The sequence below is a fragment of the Panthera uncia genome, chromosome D1 (assembly GCF_023721935.1).
Source record: "Panthera uncia isolate 11264 chromosome D1, Puncia_PCG_1.0, whole genome shotgun sequence".
NCBI classification, from domain to species: Eukaryota; Metazoa; Chordata; class Mammalia; order Carnivora; family Felidae; genus Panthera; species Panthera uncia.
Window position 1 is genome coordinate 40,261,209 of NC_064808.1, and position 22,699 is coordinate 40,283,907.

Genomic DNA, 22,699 nt, shown 5'->3' on the forward strand with positions numbered 1-22,699 from the left:
TGGAGCACTACCGAGTAACCTATTACCAAAGTTCTGCATCTTGTGATAATAATTCATATATTTTGAAGAAAGAATGGAGAGTTTTCATTAATTCATTGAGTTAATGGAGCTTCATAAAGATAGCTTTTCTTGCACTATCTTTGATAAAAATATAAACATATATTTATATAAATATATATAAATGTAAATGCAAAATATATTTATATTTTTCTCCTAACTTACATCTGGTTTGGGTTATATTTTACTGATGTATTTGCTATTTTCTAAAACAGTACCACCTATTTGAATACAGAAATTTTATATATTAAGTTTTAGTATTAGTTAAGGCAAATCTCCTTTTTTTCATAACTAGTTAAAAAAATATATTCATCATTATGTGTCTTAAAGTTATTTTATCCAATTTTAAAAAGAAAATGAAAACTTGATGTGATTCCAGTTAGAATTTATTTTGGCAGGGTTAACTTTTTTTTTAAGTAAACTTTTAGTTTGAGATAATTATAGATTCATAGCCTGTTATAAGAAATTATACAGAGATCCTGGGTACCTTTACCCAGTTTCTCTCAATATAACACCTTGCAAAGCTATCATATAATATCACAATCAGGATATTGGCATTGATACAGTCTAAATATGGAATGTTTTGGTTATGACAAAGACCCTCCATTTTGGCCTTTTAAAAAATTGAATATGATTCACATACCATAAAATCAAATCCTCTAAAGTGTATAGTTCAGGAAATTGAGACATGAAGAGGTTAAGTAATTTCTTCTGGAATGCTGCAGAAAAATAAAAAGGCAGTTCTGTTCATCTCATTCTTTACTCTTTCTATTATTTCTCCCTCCCCCTGCCTTTAATAGTATGTAACATAGTTAAGTCTTTTGGAAAGGTACAGGTTTCATTTTGTTTCTTTGATTCCAAGGTTGGTGAAGATCTTCGGCAAGATATGTTAGCTTTACAAATGATAAAGATTATGGACAAGATCTGGCTTAAAGAAGGACTAGATCTGAGGATGGTAATTTTCAAATGCCTCTCAACTGGCAGAGATCGTGGTAAGTCTGTTAGTTCTGTCTTGGTGTCTTATTATTTCTTTTCTGTGAACTTAGCTCATAGTGTACCTGCCCTGAGGGAGTCCTGATGCTGAACACTATGATCTCAGTTGTTTCTTACTTTAATTTCGTGTTACTTTATTGATTTATTTGTTCACAAATAAGTCATTGAGTAGCCCCAATGAATGCTTTGCAGTAACCAGAGGTGTCTGTTGATTGATTGAATGAAACTGTATGGTCTTCAGCTTTTGATTTAAAATTAAGGCCGTGTCTAAGTTAAACCAACTTTGGTTTCATTTCTGCAAAATAAAATAATGGTTTCAAAATTTTTTTCTACTTAAGGGCAGAATTCTTCTTCTTATTTGCTAAGTTTATTTCCTTACCACACATGTTTGGTGTGAATAGTAAAAGTACTACACCCAGAAATAATTGTGATAATTAAAGAGATAATCAATATAAAACACCCCAGTATGTGAAACATATTAGGTACTCAATAAATTGTAACTATTATCATTATTCTTATTCAACAAATGTTTGTTGCTAATCTATCAACAAAATGCTAATAACATGGAGTGCTTATATTTAGAAGGAAGCAATTAAAGACCTATAATTTGAAAAAGGGGCCCCTAGGTGGCTCAGTCAGGTGTCCAACTTTGGCTCACGTCATGATCTTGCAGTTCGAGCACTGTGTCAGGCTCTGTGCTGACAGCTCAGAGCCTGGAGCCTGCTTCGGATTCTGTGTCTCCCTCCTTCTCTGCCCCTACTTGTGCTCTCTCTCTCAAAAATAGATAAACATTAAAAAAATAAATTAAAAAAATTAAAAAGTAATTCGCAGATACTTTAATAAGCTAAAAGCTCTAAAAAAAATTACAAAGTCAGTACCATGGGGTTTTAAAGTAGGGAAAGATCATTTATAGTTGGTGGAAATGAGAAATGCTTCTCAGAATCTAATCATAGACACTAGAAAGTCACCTGAAAAATTATTTAATCATCCTTCTAATATTTGCCATTCATTTTATGCTTAAATGCCTATACTTAAGGAAATTTAACTGCATTTCAAGTTGGTCTGCCCTATCCTGGATAGTTCTGATGACTATAGAAGTTTTCTTGTATTCTGGTGAATGGGAACTGACTCCTAGTGTCTTCTACCCATGAGTTCCAGTTCTGTTTTAGACTATCATATAATTAAGTCAAATCCCTCTTTATGATGAAAGTATTGTGGCCTCAGATCCTGAGTTTCAAATTCTTTAGCCATTAGGTTACCTTATTATCTGATTGTTTTCATTGTAAAGGGTTTAAGTGATCCAGTCTCTGAGAATGGCACCTGGACTTGGTAGAATGCAAAGTGGGCAAAGTCTTGCACATGTGGAACTTAACAAGTAAAATCATCATACTAACTCTTGCTAAATCATGCCTTGGCCGTTCTATACTTGCATATTTTATATCTTCAACCCAAGTGTAGGACCTTATCTATTAACTTTCTTGTTATATTTGATCCATTACTTTTCAGCCTCTTGGATTCTTTTTAAAATCTGACTTTTGTTATCTGTCATTAAACCTCTTAGTTTGTGTCATGAACTGATTTGAAGAACATACATTCTGTAGCTTCTACCGAGTCATTGAAAAAAAAAGTTTGCTGAGAGAACTAAGGACCAACCCTTGTGGCATGTCACTAGAGATTTCCTTTCAAATGATTGCTAAATCATTTTATTTATTTACTAAGTATTTTAATTAGTTACTCATCAACTTTATTGTGTTATCAGCCACTCCACATTTCTCCATTTTATCCATCAGGACAGTATGAGAGCCTTATCACTTTCCTTTCTTAGTTTAGGATGTACATACTTTATCTTGTCAAAAAGGAAACCCGGTCAATTAAAGAATTCTTGCTGGGGCGCCTGGGTGGCGCAGTCGGTTGGGCGTCCGACTTCAGCCAGGTCACGATCTCGCGGTCCGTGAGTTCGAGCCCCGCGTCAGGCTCTGGGCTGATGGCTCAGAGCCTGGAGCCTGTTTCCGATTCTGTGTCTCCCTCTCTCTCTGCCCCTCCCCCGTTCATGCTCTGTCTCTCTCTGTCCCAAAAATAAATAAACGTTGAAAAAAAAAAAAAAAAGAATTCTTGCTGGTTGTTTTTCATTTAAGTCTTGTAAAAGGAAGTTGTTTTATTAAAATTCCTCAACGAGAGCCTACCATTTCATTAGATTGTTTTTTTTTTTTTGTCACCACACTTATTTCATATAGTTGAACTTTTTCTTTCTTCTTACGGAATTCCATGTAACTTTGGAGGCAGATTCCTCATGTTTTTTATGTTGTTTCTAATGGTTGAGTGTTTACTTTGTGTCTTGCCCTGGTCTAAGCTTTTCACTTGTGTTCCCTCACAAGTGTCCTTATTTTTCAAATGAAGAAATCACATCTCCATCCTCTGTGAAGTTTTTAACTAGTATCTCGGTATTTGTACTAATCTTCACTTCTTCAGACTCAATAGTTGTCTTTAAATACTCACCAGGCATTTACTGTGTGTTTTGTATCTTCCCCACTGGATTGATAGTAAGTTCCTTTAGGGCAGTGACCGTATCTTACATAGCTGGTATTACTTTGTATATTTTATGAACTTTGGTCCACTGTTTTTGCACATAGTAATTTGCATCTATGCATATTTGATTATAAAATTAAAAATTTATTCATATATTAAAATTTTGATTAAATGTTGTCATAGAATCAAGGTCCAGGTGCTCATTGAAAAGGGATGTCACTGTGAACTATAAACTAGATGATGCAACCAAAACAACATAGAAGATCCAAATGAATTCATTGTGCGTTGTTTGGCCAGGCTACTAGGATTAAAACCTGGCCCTGCATACTTTGTTTTGGGGTGGTCTGAAGGCCTTGGCCAACTTGCTTTCTTCCAGCCCTTTGTCTGGAGCAAGTCTTTGTGTCCATTTCGTTATTTTGACACTACTGCATTTCCTTGGTTTTTAAAATCCATAAAACAAATTATTTAGTTATAGAAATAGTTCATGCACATAGTAAAATATCTGTGTAGCATGTAATAGAATAAATTGAAAAGTAAATCTTAGTTTCTCCCACACCTCCATTTTTAATCCTAGGCATCCTACTTCCAAAATAAAGCCACTTACATAGCCCTCTGGGACTATTTTGTATATATTCTAACATGCATGATATTCTAACATACATAATCTTTCTTTTAAATACAAAAGGACAGTTCTCCATCTGGATTTTGTATTTAATATGTGATCAGTCTTATGCATATTTTTAAGCATAAGTACATAGAGATCTACTTCATTGTATTCCCTTATGTAAATGTCCCGTAATTTATTTGTTTCAAAAGTTTATTTGTTTTAAAATTTATTTGTTTTAAAAGTAGAGAAAATATGGGGTGCCTGGGTGGCTCCTCAGGTCATGATCTCACGGTTTGTGGGATTGCTACGTGCGGCCCCACACTGGCAGTGAGGAGCCTGGTTGGGCTTCTCTCTCTACCTCTCGCTCTGTCTTCCCTCCCCTGCTCACATGCTCGTGCATGTTCTCTCTCTCTCAAAATAAACATTTTTTTAAAAAGTAGGGAAAATAAAAAATGATTTGCCTAGCCAGGCATTTACATTTTCAGTTATGAAGACAACACATACTGGAGATTTACACATTATCACAAGGACAATCTTAATCTGCTCTTCCCTTTGAAAGGGCTTGGTGTACTCTGAAACATTGCATCAATTCCCAAATACATGATCAGAGTAAGCTGTTTTGTGCTGAAATGAGATGGCACATATCTTACAAGTAACTTTATTAACTAGGTCAGAATCTGCTAATTTGTAATTAAAATTGTTATTCTTGGGAGTGTGTAGCACATGATTGTATAAACTGTAGAGTCTCAAATAGTCAAATGCAGCTGTTAGATTTTGGGTACTTCTGAAAATAAAAAAATTTTGATTGCTTAAATTTTCTAGCATGGGCTTCCAGACTTTTATTTATTTGTTTTTTTATTTGTTTATTTTATTTAAAATCTACCATTTTTACAATTTTTTAATGTTTAGTTTTTAAAGTTTATTTTGAGAGAGACAAACAGTGCAAGTGGGGAAAGGAAAGAGAGAATTTTATAGGAGTTATATAATAATTATCATAATAAAAATAGTTACCATTGGATAGACTTTACTATGTACCAAACATCATGCTAAATATGTCACGTAGACTTCTTTAATACTCATTAATAACTCTTTGAAGTAGATACTATTCTTTTTTTTTTAATTTTTTTTTTAATGTTTTTATTTATTTTTGAGACAGAAACAGAGCATGAGCAGGGGAGGGGCAGAGAGAGAGGGAGACACAGAATCCGAAGCAGGCTCCAGGCTCTGAGCTCTCAGCACAGAGCCCGACACAGGGCTCGAACTCCCAAACCACGAGATCATGACCTGAGCCGAAGTCGGACGCCTAACCGACTGAGCCACTCAGGCGCCCCTATTCTTTTTTTTTTAATTATTTATTTATGTTTTAATTTACATCCAAGTTAGTTATCATGTAGTGCAGCAATGATTTCAAAGTAGATTCCTTAATGCCCCTTACCCGTTTAGCCTATCCCTGTTCCCTCAACCCCTCCAGCAACCCTCTGTTTGTTCTCTGTATTTAAGAGACTTAATTTTTTTTTAATGATAATTCCTAACTGGTATCTCATGTCTAAGATTGAAAGCTATAGGGGCGCCTGGGTGGCGCAGTCGGTTAAGCGTCCGACTTCAGCCAGGTCACGATCTCGCGGTCTGTGAGTTCGAGCCCCGCGTCAGGCTCTGGGCTGATGGCTCGGAGCCTGGAGCCTGTTTCCGATTCTGTGTCTCCCTCTCTCTCTGCCCCTCCCCCGTTCATGCTCTGTCTCTCTCTGTCCCAAAAATAAATAAAAAACGTTGAAAAAAAAAATTTAAGATTGAAAGCTATAATTTTTTTTTTTAATGTTTGTTTATTGGGGCACCTGGGTGACTCAGGTGTCTGACTTCAGCCACCTGATCTCATCAGGTCATGATCTCATGGTTCTTGAGTTCAAGCCCCACATTGGGCTGTCTGGTGTCAGCATGGAGCCTGCTTTGGATCCTCTGCCCCTCCCCCACTCATGCTCTTAAAAAATAAACATTAAAAAAAGTACAATAAATGTTTATTTTATTTTTGAGCGTGCGTGCATGAGAGGGAGTAAGAGGGAGAGAGAATCCCAAGCAGGCTCTGTCAGCACAGAGCCCTACTTGGGCCTTGATCTCCACAACCGCAGATCATGACCTGATGAGCCGAAATCAGGAGTCAGTCGTTCAACCGACTGAGCCACCCAGGCATTCTAAAGCTGTAAATTTTTTAAAGGCTTACTCTTGGGAGACATTTTCACATAGATTAATGTTTTGTTGTTAAAGGTATGGTGGAGCTAGTTCCTGCTTCAGATACCCTCAGGAAAATCCAAGTGGAATATGGTGTGACTGGATCCTTTAAAGATAAACCACTTGCAGAGTGGCTGAGGAAATACAATCCTTCTGAAGAGGAATATGAAAAGGTGATTAGCATGTCTCCTTATTCCAGATAACTTTGTCAAAAATGTATTAACATAGGTCATAAGTGCTTTCATTTTCCAGCTCTGGTGATTAGACGTTTAGTTTAAGTTGTAAAAACAGCCATCTTTCTCTAATTAAAAAAATATATGTATAAAAACAGTATATTTAATGGCAGGAGTCTGAGTGAAACCAATGCTAAATTACCCTCCAAACATTCCAAACATGTTTTAGAGGCCAGCAAAACAGAGGTATTTTTATAATGCAGAATGTTATATTTCACAAAGATCTTGGAAAAGTTATGGAAATGAGGAAGAGTGGCTGTATTGTGTGGTAGTTGAGAGCAAGATTATGGGCTAGACTCTCTGAGCTTGACTTAGGTCCCAGGTTCCTCACTAGCTATTGAGCCTTGGGCAAATTATTAACCTCTTTTGTGCCTCAGTGACCTGTGGTATAAAACAGGATATATTATGGTATTATAGTACTTATTATGGCTGTAAAAAATAATAGTACTCTAAGGTTATTATGAGAATTAAGTGAGTTTATATGGAAAGCCCTACATTGAGTAAATTCTGTAGTTGATAGTTATTAGAGGTGTCATTTTTTTCTTTTGGCACACTTTTGAATGCTATAATAGGAAAGGAAAATCTCTTAAGAGTTAAAAACTTTCAATGATCCTAAATTGGCCTAAGAAAGACTCAAGAACACTTTTTTTTTTCCTTTCTAAAAACACTTTCAATGGCAATATAAGGAGATCTATTTTAATATCATTTGCCAACCTACTTTATGTCATTAATGTATCATATTTAAGGATATGTACAAATGCTGTCTGTTGAGAAATTTTAATTTTGTAGAGGAATTTTGCCCTTTGTTGGTCTTTTAAACTGTTTAAGATCAACCCCTTTTCTTTGTTGTGGTATTGAGGAAGCAGTGCAGCAAAAGCCAATACTTGTTTATAGTAATGTTGGCTCTTTTGTGGTTCCAGGGAAAGTGGTTTGACACAAAATAATTGTCAAGTAAAATACATTGTGTACTTTTTATGCATTTAACTTTTAATATCCTTTACTAAGAATATAACATAGTGGAGTCACATCGCTTGGGTTTGAATCTTGGATCTGCCACTTAACAATTAGGTGGTTCTGGGAAAATAATTACTCTGTTTCAGTTTCCCTCATATGTAAAATAGCTATCATAATGGTACCTTTGTCATATACTGTGTTTGTATGTAGAAAGAGAATAGTAATAGTGCCTAGTTTGTGATAAGTGCTATTTAAACATTTGGTCTTATCATCATCAGTAATAATTTCTGGGGAATAATCACATGGACATATAGAGCCATATGACTGCTCCATTCAGAAATGTACTATTTTGAGGGGCATCAGACTTTTGATCTCAGCTCAGGTCTTGATTTCAGGGTTGTGAGTTCAAGCTCCACACTAGGCGTGAAGCCTACTTAAAAAACAAACAAAAATAAAATGTAGTGTCTTGAGAATATACTAAATGCATATGCTTTGGACAAGAATACTTATTATATACATCTTGCTGTATCGTTCTATATGATGTTGTGTTAATAACTTAATCCCCAGGACAAGCAAGACTAAAGTGAAAGATTTCCATCTTTGAGAAACTTGCAGATGTTACATAAGGAGTCAACAAAACACATTAGTTATATTATTGTATGTTTAAAGATAGCAGGTGACTTTCTTCATACATGCCTTCCCTATAAGCCAAAAAAGGGAAAATACTCTTTTATAATCCTTTATCACAGTGTTACCACTTGTGCTAAGCAGCAGAGCCTGTGAGGAGCAGAGGTCCACAACGATGATTCTTACAAGATGTTCAAAGGCAGCACATACCCTCAGTAGGGACTGGCAGGATCTCTGCCTTTTAAAAGACAAAAGTCGGAGAGATAGGGGCAATAACCATCTTTAGAAGGTGTTTTTGTTTTCAAAATAGGAAAAGGCTGGCTATTGTTACCATAACCTAGTTTATAAGCTATTAAGAAAATGGATTATGATAGTGTTTTCAAAGGGTGATGAATTACTTTAATCTTTATAACCTGCCTCCTTTAAAAATTTTTTTTTCCTAAAATAATTTTATATCTTTATTACAGGCTTCTGAAAATTTTATCTATTCTTGTGCTGGATGCTGTGTAGCTACCTATGTTTTAGGCATCTGTGATCGACACAATGACAACATAATGCTTCGAAGCACAGGACATATGTTTCACATTGACTTTGGAAAGTTTTTGGGCCATGCACAGATGTTTGGTAGCTTCAAAAGGTACTAATATTGTTATTGTTGCTAAAGAAGAGAGGCACTGAAATACCCCAGGGGGCGCCTAGCTGGCTCAGTTAGTTGTGCATGCAACTCTTAATCCCAGGGTCATGAGTTCAAGCCCCATGTTGGGTGTAGAGCCTACTTATAAAACAAAAAACAAAAAAACACAGTACTTCAGGTAATTCTGAAGATTTCCACATTGTGAATCGCTTTTCAAAAGATATTAATAAAATTATCTGTACCCATCCATTATTTGTATATATATATGCAAGAGTTTCTGTAGTAATTTTTACTTGAAGGAAAAAGAAATTGACCTTTCTTACCATGTGATTGTTAAGTTTTTGATGGTTTTAACATCAACTGTTTTACAATCTAAGCATTCCTCCTCCACTTTTTTCTTCCCAAGAAAGCTGAAGCTGTTGGTTTGCTTTCTTCAGATTTATTCAAGAGATCGTTGATTTTGAGTGAATTCATTTCAAGTAATGCTAAAGATATTTTCATTTTGGGGGCACGTGGGTGGCTCAGTTGGTTAAGCGTCCGACTTCGGCTCAGGTCACAATCTCGGGGTCTGTGAGTTTGAGCCCCGCGTCAGGCTCTGTGCTGATAACTCAGAGCCTGGAGCCTGCTTTGGATTCTGTGCACTCCTGCCCCCGTCCCTCTCCCCCGCCCCCATCTCTTCCCCTCCCCTACTTGTGCTCTGTCTCCCTCTGTCTCTCAAAAATAAATAAATGTTAAGTAAGAGATACTTTTGTTTTGACAGTATTAGAATTTTATGTAAGATATCTTTGTGTATTTTGATGAACCTATATTTTGACACATTTAGCCATAACATTGATTTTAATTAGTGGACACAACTTATTTTAAAAGAGAGGCACTTTTTATTTCACAAATTAATGTCCCAAACATTAACTGCCTCTTTTCTTGCTGTTCTTTGCCTTGTAGCTCCCACTGAGCATGACTGGGGATGAAAAAGACCCTAAGAGATGACTTTACCATTGTAGTACACGAGGATGAGTGTGTGTGTGTGGTAACCTTTGCTGAAATGAATTAAGGTGTATTTTATCTAGTTAGTGGTACCTGTAAAAAATGCTCCCATTTGTATAACGGCAATGAGTGCAAAATTTTTGTCTGTATATTTGTAGCTACTATTTGATCACTATTTGAGTGTGTGGATTTATAAATATCATCTTGGAAAAAATTCATATATTCTAAGTAATAAGATTGATTATATGAAGGCTTTCCTGCAAATACAAATTTATAAGTTTTAATGCAGATTCAACACTGCCCAGTACTAAGTTTCCCAGTTGGAAATTGCTATGGCTCAGATAGCTTCGTTCAATAACCATGTGATAACAATAGCACTATTTGAATATCTTCTATAAATAATACTTTGTGTGTATTTTCTTTTTAAATAGGGATCGGGCTCCTTTTGTGCTGACTTCTGATATGGCATATGTCATCAATGGGGGTGAAAAGCCCACCATTCGTTTCCAGTTGTTTGTGGACCTCTGCTGCCAGGCCTACAACTTAATAAGAAAGCAAACAAACCTCTTTCTTAATCTCCTTTCTCTGGTAACTCTGTTCTTTTATAAGCCTTTAATTAATTTACATTACTGCTCTGTGTTTCAGTATCTAAAGAAGGATATTTTGGAATGAAATTTACTGTAGTTTCAAATGTCAGATATACTATCACCAAAATATTCAAAAATTGCTGCTCTGTAAAATATTCCAGACACCGTTTATATAAAATACAAAAAAATAAGTCATGAGAGTGGGCTACCCTGGGAGTGAGGAGTAAAAAGTACCTGAAAAGGACCCTGAGAGGGTCATCTGGAATGCTGGAACATATTTTGTGTCTTAATCTGGGTGTGTTCAGATTTTTATACTTCTCTGGATATTTATTAAGTTAAAAGTAAACCTCCACTATGATTATTGTGACTGAACTTGATGTAAAAACAGAGGACTAGACAAAAGGTCTATATTTTACAGCTTTTATTCCATAACCTGGCTTTGTGACATCCAACAATTGACTTCCTTGGCCTTGGTGTTTTTCATTTGTAACCGAATCACTTAGGTCCCTAAAATACTAATACAAACTCCTCAAAACTGTGATTGTTTTGTTTGCTTCAGTTCTAATTATTTGGCCAGCTTTTAAGGGATGGGTAAGGAACAGAGTTTTAAAAAATTGAACTCACAAACTCTTTTTTCCTTTCTACAGATGATTCCTTCAGGGTTACCTGAACTTACAAGTATCCAAGACTTGAAATATGTTAGAGATGCACTTCAACCCCAAACTACAGATGCAGAAGCTACAATTTTCTTCACTAGGTAAGGCATATTTAAATATTTTAGAGAAGGGACATAGCTTTGATTTGTTTTCCTTAAACAAATGCTATATATCAAAATTCTGATTTTTCAGGAAGGAATTGTGAATCACAGTATTAGCAAATAGTAGCCTTATCAAAAGTATATTTTATGTCAGAAGTTTGTTTACTGAATAAATGTAAAGGATTTGCAATAACCATTTTAAAAATAAATTTCTCTCAAAATAGCTGGTTTTATTTAGTATATGACTTCAATTATAAACATCCTGTGTATGAACTATTTCTGCAAGACGTATTTTCTATAATGCCAAATACAAGGTTTTTTGGGTTTTTTCCTAAAATAATATCTGTGTTAATCTGTTTTTCAGGATTCTGCCATGACAATTTTTGTGGATACTATAAATGCTTAAAACAGTGAACTCTGGGACACTGCTATAGTAAATTGTTAATGTATGACATGGTACTTAAAACACGTATACCAATTATTGGCATTTGAACTTGGTATTTTTGCTTTAAAAGCATATCTTCCTGGCAAATTGGTCACCTCATTATTGTGGTATAGTGATACCACCTCATTATTATGCCATAGCAGGGAGGGACACATGAGCTCATGTTCTTTTCTCCTTTTTCTCTTGCCTTCTTCCTCTCAGTGGAGAAGAGATAGAAAACTGGACTGGACTTCCCTAGTCTCAAGAGTCTGGCCTGAATTGAATTGAAGGAAGCTGACTTTTGTATAGCCTTCCAAACTAATCCTGATAATTTAGGTATTGATGGGTTTTGCTTTGTTTTTTTAAAGAGATTTGTTGCCTCTCCTGGCAAAACTATAAAGCAGGCATGTATCAGTCTGCTTGAGCTGCCATAACAAAATACCATAGACGACATGGCTTAAAAAACAGACGTTTATTTTCTCTTAGTTCTGGAAGCTGGAAAGTCTAAAATCAAGGTGCCAGCTGATTCACTTCCTGGTGAAGGCTCTAGGTTATAGACCATTGCCTTCTTGAGGTTTTCTCACATGAAAGAAGGAGATATAGAACAAGAAAGCATAAGCTTTCTTGTGTGTTCTTATAGGAATTTTTATCCTTATCCTTATGACCTCTTCTAATCTTATTAACTCCATAAAGGCCATATGGGGTTGGGGTTCAATGTATGAATTTTGGAGGATACAAATATTCAGTCCATAGCCAGGCAAGAACCTTTGTGTGAGGTTCTTGACTTTTCTTTTTGAATCTCTTTCCTCTTTCTGGATTCGTTTATCCTGTTTCTGAGACTTCTTGTTTCTTTTTGCATGCCTAAAATGTTTTACTCAAACCTGCCTTCCAGATTTATTCCCACCAAACTCCATATCCTGTCAAAACTTCTTTTTCCAACTAAGGGAAATTATGATTATCTGTAGAAGGAATCTGATTCCAAATGCTACTACTATTTGATAGAAGAGATTTTATTAAATTTGAATTATTTTCCGATGCTCCATTCTACACCTGTTTAGTTGCTACCTTCCCTGTTTATTAAAAGGGAATTAAAGGGGTGCCTGGGTGGCTCGATTGTAAACTGTCCAACTGTGACTCTTGGTTTCAGCTCAGGTCATGATCTCAGTTTGAGTTCGAGGCCCGCTTTGGATTCTCTGTCTCCCCCTCTCTGCCCCTCCCCCACTTGCACACATGCTTTCTCTCTCTCTCTCTCAAAATAAATAAAAGGGGGGATTAAATAATTATTTTTTTGGCATTATACCAATTATCTTCTATAATTGGGGGTATCGGACCCCACAGAGCTCAAGAAATGAAAGCATTGTTTCTTGGAGACAATGGAATGGGATGGAATGGAGACTTTCTTGTGCTAAAATGTTTTGTTGGGATGGAATATCTTTTAATGGGTTTTTGGCCTGAAGAACAAAGGAAACCCTTTACAAAGTGAGGATCTGCTTAATATTTTAAAAGGAATGAAAATGGGGTGCCTGACTGGCTCAGTTAGTAGAGCATGTGACTCTTGATGATCAGGGTCATGACTTCAGGCTCCATGTATATATATATATACACACACACACACACACACACGGAGACACAGAGGTAGGTAGGTAGGTGGGTAGATAAAAATTTAAGGGGCGCCCAGCTGGCTCATTCAGTAGAGTGTGTGACTCTTGATCTCGGGGTTGTGAGTTCACGCCTCACATTGGGTGTAGAGATTAAAAATGAAATCTTAAAACATTTTTTTAAATAAGGAATGAAAATATTTTTCATCTTTTATTATGTTAAAAAAAACTGAACATGTTTTCTCATGAACATTTACTATTAATGTATTTTCTGATTGTTTTGTAGGCTTATTGAATCAAGTTTGGGAAGCATTGCCACAAAGTTTAACTTCTTCATTCACAATCTTGCTCAGTTGCGTTTTTCTGGTCTTCCTTCCAATGATGAGCCCATCCTTTCATTTTCACCCAAAACATACTCATTTAGACAAGATGGTCGAATCAAGGAAGTCTCTGTTTTCACTTACCATAAGAAATACAACCCGGATAAACATTATGTAAGTTTGGTTTTGGTATTTGTAGAGACTCATGCATGCATTACTGTTGTCCTTTCCTGGTTCCTTCACTGACTCTGCTAAAGTTCCTAACACTTGCTCTTCTCATACTTCTTTCTTTTTGGATGGTCCAAAATAAATACATAGAGGAATCCCTTATTGTTTTTTGGTATTTATTTCTTGGTAAATTTGCTCCCAAACCATGGGAGAAGAATGTTACTCTTCCTTTCAGAGACCAGACTAAAAGGATGGTGCTATTTTGCTTTTTCTCCTTCCTTGAATTTGTTCTTAATTTTAAAGTAAAGCTTGCTCATGGTAACAAATGCATCCTATTTATAAGCATATGAAGTTTTTAGTTCTCATTCCACTAAGGATGAAGTATTATAAAACACACACCCACACATAAAGTTCATCTTTGAACAAAAACATCATCTTTAGTATGCTTCCCCTTGTCCCCCAAAAGGATAGCATGATCATCTGTTTTATTATTTTTCACCCTTGTGCTAATACTTTTGCTGGGAAATACTTTGCAGCACAGTCTTTAAATTGTTGATAAAGTGATATTTTATAAAGCAATTTTATTATTTTAATTTGCACCTATTAGTAAATTTTTGTAAGTTTATTTAGTGTTTTATCCTAACACCACTTTACTGAGTAGTCCATTCTTTCCCTCAATGATTTATGACATTAATATATCATAATGTAGAATATTATAATGGTAGTATATTTTAAGTGTAATGGATATACATATATTCATTCCTGAATTTATTTCTGGTCTTCTGTAAATATATGACTTATTTCTATAACAGGATTGTATTCTGTAAAGTACTGTGACTTTACCATAGTTTAAATATCCAGTAAGACAAGTTTTCCCTGATCCTCCTGCCACCATAAATTTTGCTTTTCTCATTTACTCTTTTAAATGAACCTATTAATATGTTCATTGGAAATGCACTAAATTTATAAATTTCAGGAAGTACATTTATTATATTTAATCCTGAAAATAAGTGACTTTCACTTTCCGGTTGTTTATATATCTTACAGTGGTTAATATCAGTATTAGATATAGTTGATGTGCTATATATAAATACGATGACTTTTATGTTTGCTGTTTCCTATCAGTGACATATTGATTACTAATTTAAAAGCATTTGGACTACATAGAATGGTCAAGCTATAAATTTTCTGTCAGGGAAGTGTTTTGTTTAATGCATTTGGGTTGTGATTTCTTTTCAGATTTATGTAGTCCGAATTTTGAGGGAAGGACAGCTTGAGCCATCATTTGTGTTCCGGACCTTTGATGAGTTTCAGGAGCTTCACAATAAGCTCAGTATTATTTTTCCACTTTGGAAGTTACCAGGGTATGTTCCCATTGTTGTTTATTAATCTTTTTTCACAGAAACAATTTCTTACCAAGTGTAGGTCAAAAGCTTTGTGTAAACACGTGGTAAGATACAGTGGACCATGTGTGACTTATTTTCCTTTGTATGGCAAGGGTCTGATCCATCCATAGACAAGGAACTGTATGTTTTCGGTGAATGAATAAACAGTGAATAAATGATCAAGATCCTAAACTTAAAATATGGGATTTTATAGCTTTCTAGAAAAGCTAGAAAAAACTTTCAGTTGAAGCTTTTATTTATTTTATTTATTTATTATTATTATTTTTTTTACAAATCCTATTGGGCTAGGTAAATCGTTGCTTCAACTACCTTTACAATGAGGTCAGGGAACTTAGTTGAACCTCTTAGTTTATTGTCTGTACCACAGTGAGCAACACCAGATAATAATTTAGAATCTTGGTTTTAGAAAAGTCAGAATTTTAAATCACTGCAGAAATAATTTTGGCCATACTCAGCTCCTTGAGGGGAAAAAAAAAAAAACAGCTGAGGTATTGAGACTGTTAGTCAAAATCTTATATAACTTAGTTTTGTATCAGTTACCCTTTCAAAACCCTCAGTTTTGATGTGGCTGATGACCAATAGATTTCCTGCATCAAGTTGCTCATATTCTTCTCAGACTAGCTTTCAGAAGTAAAGAGTCAACAAAGTGGGTATCAGAATTTATTTCCATGTGCAGTCTCATTTTCCACTGTCAGCAAAACAGGCAGAGTTAAGATTATCTTGATTTAGACCCTATGTCACTTGTGGACACAGTATTGACCTATTATGGGACTACTATTCAACAATAACTTTGGCTGATTGAGTGAGTAGTGATTATTTTGGAAGATATGCATAAAATATTGTGAATAGGCTAATGTTGAGAAGAAAGAGTAGAAAATAAGTAATAAATAGCAAAATAGCAAAACAATGTGTCTTTTGTACCAAGGTTTATAAAAGGATAACAGGTACATGAACTACTTCATCTCCAGTACTTTGAAAAGAAATTACAAAACTTACTTTCTAGAAGATTAAGACTCCACTTTGTATTTAAGTATATATTTTTAAAAATATTTCTAATTAAATATTATACTTAATTCTATAAATACTTCCAGGTGAAATAATTTAAATCCCACTTGTTTTTGTTTTCTTTTGTAGTTTTCCTAATAGGATGGTTCTGGGAAGAACACACATAAAAGATGTAGCAGCCAAAAGGAAAATTGAGTTAAATAGTTATTTACAGAGTTTGATGAGTGCTTCAACGGATGTGGCCGAGGTGACTGTCCTGATTGAAAAAATAACCACATACTCTTCTTTGTGCTACATAATATTTAAACTAATGATTTGTTTTCCTCTTGTGTCTTAGTGTGATCTTGTTTGTACTTTTTTCCACCCTTTACTTCGTGATGAAAAAGCTGAAGGAATAGCTAGGACTGCAGGTGAGATTATTTTTTCTCTTTCTTGATAATTCACAGCTTCCCTATGACATGCAAACCTGTAATTTCTCAGTGGATGTGACAGAGTGACAGTGGGGTTATTGGCAGTGGTCTGGTGAGAATGAAACGGGGGTATTCTTTCCAAGGCCATCAATTTCTGGAGACACATCATTTTCCCGATAGAGTGCGGTTACTAAAAAACTATAAATCAGTGGCCTACTAGGTTATTTACCTTTTTCTTTGCCCACATGCAATGGTCGTGGAATTATAGCAGATTTCTTTTGTTGTTGTTTGAACCAGTGCAAGCAAGATAAAATAAAGATGAATGTATTTATATTTTCAGATGCAGGTCCTTTCAGTCCTACTCCAGGCCAAATTGGAGGAGCAGTGAAATTATCTGTCTCTTACCGAAATGGTACTCTTTTCATCATGGTGATGCACATCAAAGATCTTGTGAGTGTTTACAAATAATGGTGATTGTAGAGAAAACCTATACCTTGGTAAGAAGTATTACTGTTAAGGGAATGCTTTTCTTTATAGGTTACTGAAGATGGAGCTGACCCAAATCCATATGTCAAAACATACCTACTTCCAGATACCCACAAAACATCCAAACGGAAAACCAAAATTTCACGAAAAACTAGGAATCCAACATTCAATGAGATGGTAGGTTAAAATCATTTCTAAAAATGTCCTAGATTTGTTCTTTTGAGATTTTAAAGTTTAAACACTTAAAATTTTTTAGGTATCAGTTGCAGAACTATTTATTGTTCTAGTAAAACTACTCAATAGCAATCTAGTGGTACTTAACAAAATGTTGCAGAATTGAACCTGCCATCATTGACCCTTAGGTTTTAAAAGATCTTAGGAGTTATTATTCAACCACCCTTCTATGTTTGTAGCCCCTCTGCAACATTTCCAAAAAGTGGATGTTCAGTCTGTGCTGAAATGCTTCCAGGCCATCCACTTTGATTTGGGCAGTTCCAACTCTTAGATTATTATTATTATTATTTTCAATGTTTTTATTTATTTTTGAGACAGAGAGAGACAGAGCATGAGCAGGGGAGGGGCAGAGAGAGGTGAAGACACAGAATATGAAGCAGGCTCCAGGCTCTGAGCTGTCAGCACAGAACCCAACGCGGGGCTCGAACTCACGGACTGTGAGATCATGACCTGAGCTGAAGTCGGATGCCCAACCGACTGAGCCACCCAGGCACCCCTTAGATTATTTTTTATACTGGGCTGAAATCTTCACTCCCTGCAATTTGCACTTAGTGGGTTTCAGTTGTACCTCTTGGAACCACACAGAACTACTCTTTTCCTCCTTCTGCGTGACAGCTCTTCTGATAACTGAAGTTCAAATGCCCTTCCTGTTTATCCTTTTAAAATTTTTTTTTTTTTCAACGTTTTTTATTTATTTTTGGGACAGAGAGAGACAGAGCATGAACGGGGGAGGGGCAGAGAGAGAGGGAGACACAGAATCGGAAACAGGCTCCAGGCTCCGAGCCATCAGCCCAGAGCCTGACGCGGGGCTCGAACTCACGGACCGCGAGATCGTGACCTGGCTGAAGTCGGACGCCCAACCGACTGCGCCACCCAGGCGCCCCCCTGTTTATCCTTTTAAAACATCTTCAGTACTTTTACTTTTATTTGATAGGATGTAATTTAAAAATCCTCCTCTTCCTAATTGGTTTTAGTTTGCCAGCAACCCTCTTCATATAAAGAGTGCTCTAAACTAAAAGCAATAAGCAAAGCATCAACTGAACAGTGTGGAACAGAACTGTGACTTTGCTGAGTGACTCAGAACTTAGAAACTTACTTAGCTATTAAAGCCTGCTAACCCTTAGTTAACTACATTTTCAGGATAAACACCACATTATTTGTGTGCATTAACAAAAATGTCTGGATAGAGATTTGGAAGAAAATAAATCTGGATTTTCATCGAGGTTATAAGTTTGTTAAAATGTAGCCCTTTAAAAGCATATACAATATTTGATGAAGACCAGGTGATGTTATTCTCAAAAAGTAGTATTGGTTTTTTCTAGTTGGTAGTGTTGTACTTTCCAGAAATAAAATGTGGCCAGTTTTTAGTTATTATTAGGCAGTGAGAAGGACTACATTAAAGTGATATTTCTTAGAAGTTATGATGAGGCTTTGTTGGGGGGAAAAATCTGTTTGATGTGATGTTTCAAAGAGCTTTTCAGCATTCCAGATTTGCTATAAACTGCATGTGTACTTGGTGAATTTGCAGTGAAGTATGGATAATCAGAAATTATCATTTCATGGCATATAAAATCCAACAGAAAAGACAACAAGAAGAAATTCTAACCCTTATTTTTTTTTGTAAAATAATTATGTTATCCCATCTTGCTTCCTTCCATTCTCCGGCTCAGATATCAGGCATCTGCACTGTAACTGATTTTCCCTTCACCATACCTCCATCTCAGAAAATCCATGTTGTTAGTTTTTAGCCAATAATAATTTTCTACTTTGTGCATTTCTATGTCAGACATTCAGAGCAATGATAATGATAATCCAAGACTCCTGAATACAAAATGTGCATCTAAAGTATGAGACACATTCCACCAGATGTGTCATAGTCAATGCCAGCAATTGTAGTCTCTTTACTAATCTCACTTCTGCTTTTACTTAAAATAATCTGTAACTTACTGTTTCTTTTTGCCTTTGCTATAGCTTGTGTACAGTGGATATAGCAAGGAAACCCTAAGACAGAGAGAACTTCAACTCAGTGTTCTCAGTGCAGAATCTCTGCGGGAGAATTTTTTCTTGGGTGGAATAACCCTGCCTTTAAAAGATTTCAACTTGAGCAAAGAGACCGTTAAGTGGTATCAGCTGACTGCGGCAACCTATTTGTAAGCTAATGAATTTCTGAGTTTTGGAAGCAAGAATAGTTATAAACACGTAAACACATACACACTTATGAACTTTATATAGTATTTTTATACTTGGACAGAAATTATAAAGTAAATGTACTTAACTGCATTTCGATACATCTGTTGGACCAACAGTCACATAATTAACTTTAAGAACTTGTTGAAGCCATTGCTGTTTTAAAGTCATTATATAGAATGCTATAAACTCTAAACTTAATATATAAGTCCTGACAAAGACTTTGAGTTGGTGAAGGATCTAATCCTTTCTTGAGCAATTCAGAGTAATAGCTTTAGTTTGGTCTGATAGTGCTATGTCAGTTCAGCCATCTATTTTGCATTGTTTCTTACACAGACACAGACAGCATGTTTGTTTTCCTGTTTTGCACCTTTTATAGCCTTTACCATTGTGTGTGTTCGTAAACACCAAAGGAAAGGAAAGGTGCAGGATGTTACCAGAAAATGCAGCTGCTATTCACAGGGCCGAAAAGCAAAGCACAAGTAGATAGTTATGTTCAGAACTACTACGTAGTTTATAGAAGTAGGGGAAAATAATACTGCTTTTTATCACCCATGTCTTTAAAGCCTTTTTCAGAATAAGTGCCAATCACTGAAGTTGTAATAATGGTGCCTTAACTTCATATGCTTCCCTGGCACTTCATTCTGATTTTTTCCTGACTTGATAAATAATTAGTAAGTCGTTTTCACTCACTTTCAACTTACTAAAGATAAGAATTATGTACATTTACTAATGTTTTTCCCACAGAAAGATAATTTTTTCTACTTCTCATGTGACTTAAACATCTGATTTATGTTTTTGTTGCTCTATAACTGAATGAGATTCACCAATGTAACTGTATAATAAATTCCATCATTCCATTATAATCCTACATTTATTCCCAGGAGTGTGAATTGAACTTTGGTAATCCATCTCCATATATCTATACTCCTCTTCTTCATTAAGCAAGTGAAAATTGTTCACTCATGTTCCCATTCCTGTTTGGTAGAAGAACCCCATGAATAGGGCAGACTCCTCACAAGAGGCCCAGGACAAGAATTCTAGGGTCCAGACTGAATTTTAATGTATATTTTTTATAGCAAAATTTGTCTTGTAAGCTGTCTTATTTTTGTAAACATTATACATTCACATGAATTACTTAATATAATGGGATTCAGAATCATAAGGGACATGATTGAAATTATTCTACAGTAACCATTAAGGATAAGATTCATTTTTATTCACCTGCACACATAATTTTGTGTTTAGTTTGAATAAATATGTTTATATATTCTCATGGCTAGCATGGACTTTCTGACAGTTGTTGAATGGTAATAGAGATTGTAGTAATCTAGTTGCTGTGAGGTAACTGACAAAACATGTAATGAAGAATACCAGCAGAGAAAGGACAGTCTCCACTTCAGTTGCCCGTAACATAATTTTTATGAACTGTGCAAATGTTTAATGTAAATGGTGAAACCTACAGAGCAGAAATAGAATGGCTGAGGATGTATCTATCAATGGGACAGATTAAAAAAAAAAAAAAACACTTGAAATTTTTGGTGCCTAACACTAATGGTCCATTTGTAGGAAACCCTGTTAGTATAATATATGAATGTCTTTTTTTTTGTAATGTTAAAATGTGTTGTCTATTTAATAACTTAATTAAAATGCAGATCAAAGCGCACCGTTTTTTTTTTGGTTTTTTTTTTTTTGCTTTTTCCACATCCAGTTAACATTTCTTTGTAGTGTACAAGTACTTTTGCAGATATAAAGAAGTGCTAGATATTTTCCCTTTAGCTTTGAGACCTAATTTCATTCCATGAGTTATCACTTAGCCACTGTAAAAAAAAGAAAGGAAAAGAAAAAAAGTACTGTGTTGGTGGAAGGCCGTTGTTAATTGGACTCCATGTATACTGCCTATTTGCAATTTGTTACAGCAGTGTCTTTCAGCACAAATAATAGAGCTAAAAAATGCGATGTCATTTTTCCATTACAACAAATGTGGATTTACCTAAAAATGTATATTATGATTGATACTGTTCAGTTAACCAGAGTTCAGAACAAATGGTAATGTTTTTTCTTAATTTAACTCATTTTGTGCCTTCTTTGCTCATTAAAAAAAAAAAATGCACACATATTTTACATATATTTTAATGTAAGTTATTTCTTTGTAAAAATGCTAATCTTCAGCCCTTACAAAAAAGGACAGAGATGCCTCTTTGCACTATTATCAGTAGATTTTTAAATCAGTTGTTTTTTAAAAAAACATTTTATAAAGCTTGCATTGAAGTAAATCTGAGGCAAAAGTTTAAGCAGACTCACCAAGACACTAATTTTTATGTATAATCACAATGTTTTATATCTATCTTTACTGAGTAAAAATAATTATGCTACATGTAAGTCCTGCACCAGAAAAATTATTTCCTTTTGCAGTGTTTTGGGATTTGGAAATAATGGTTTACTCCAAGAACCTATTATTTTCTCTACTGAGGAACCCAATGTAGAACTTGCACTGACATTTTTATTACTGCCTTTATAAAAACCTATAGGTAGCTAACTGTTAAGGCATGTATGATATTTGATAAAGTATTCTTTTTGCAAATTGAAGTTGTATAAAAGTTTCAATATCTTGCCTTAAGTTGGTTGACTGTTCTTGGATTCAAGTATTGTGGCACTTAGAAAATACTCAATTTTGATACTTAGACTTCATATCAAAAAGGACTAAAGCCCCCACTTACCATAATCCATGGATTTACTTACATGCTGTTCGATTAGCAGTGCAAATATGAATGAATATGGCAAGTAATCTCATCTATAAGAACCAAATACTTTAATTATATTAGGGTAGTGAGTAAAGATGTATAATATTTTTATTAATACCTTGAATATATTCAGTGGATTGAATGTGACTTCATAACCTGTACTATGATTGTATTAAAATATTTCTGGAATAAAGGAACTCTGCTGTCATTTCTTTACTCATCAACATATTAACATTTTTGGTTCCAAACTTTATATGAACTCGGGGAGCCTGCCTGGCTCAGTTGGTAGAGCATGCAACTCTTGATCTTGGGGTTGTGAGTTCAAGCTCCATGTTGGGCATAGAGTTTACTTAAAAAATAAATAAACTTTGATATGAGCTCACTGGTGTGTACTTTGTTTCTCACCCAGGAGTTTATTAAGTTCAAATATCCTGAATTTCAAAACTGATCCGTCAGTTCCCCTAAAAATCTGACTTCTAAATATGGTTCTTTGAAGATCTGGACTGCCACTTTGCCCCATCATTATTTCATATAA

General features: G+C 35.1%; 1 protein-coding gene across 2 annotated transcripts in view; it reads left to right on the forward strand.

The window, feature by feature from the left end:
* The window catches only part of PIK3C2A (phosphatidylinositol-4-phosphate 3-kinase catalytic subunit type 2 alpha), a 193,045-nt gene extending 171,535 nt beyond the window's left edge, over window positions 1-21,510 (forward strand). For both annotated transcript variants that reach the window (XM_049617790.1, XM_049617783.1), the window contains 12 exons: window positions 920-1,049; window positions 6,443-6,579; window positions 8,688-8,857; window positions 10,270-10,426; window positions 11,073-11,182; window positions 13,491-13,698; window positions 14,932-15,056; window positions 16,233-16,350; window positions 16,441-16,513; window positions 16,854-16,963; window positions 17,051-17,176; window positions 19,205-21,510. In XM_049617790.1, coding sequence (XP_049473747.1) covers window positions 920-1,049; window positions 6,443-6,579; window positions 8,688-8,857; window positions 10,270-10,426; window positions 11,073-11,182; window positions 13,491-13,698; window positions 14,932-15,056; window positions 16,233-16,350; window positions 16,441-16,513; window positions 16,854-16,963; window positions 17,051-17,176; window positions 19,205-19,387 — 1,647 coding nt within the window. In that variant the 3' untranslated portion in view covers window positions 19,388-21,510. The remainder of the gene's footprint in view (window positions 1-919; window positions 1,050-6,442; window positions 6,580-8,687; window positions 8,858-10,269; window positions 10,427-11,072; window positions 11,183-13,490; window positions 13,699-14,931; window positions 15,057-16,232; window positions 16,351-16,440; window positions 16,514-16,853; window positions 16,964-17,050; window positions 17,177-19,204) is intronic.
* The last annotated feature ends 1,189 nt before the right edge of the window (window positions 21,511-22,699 follow it).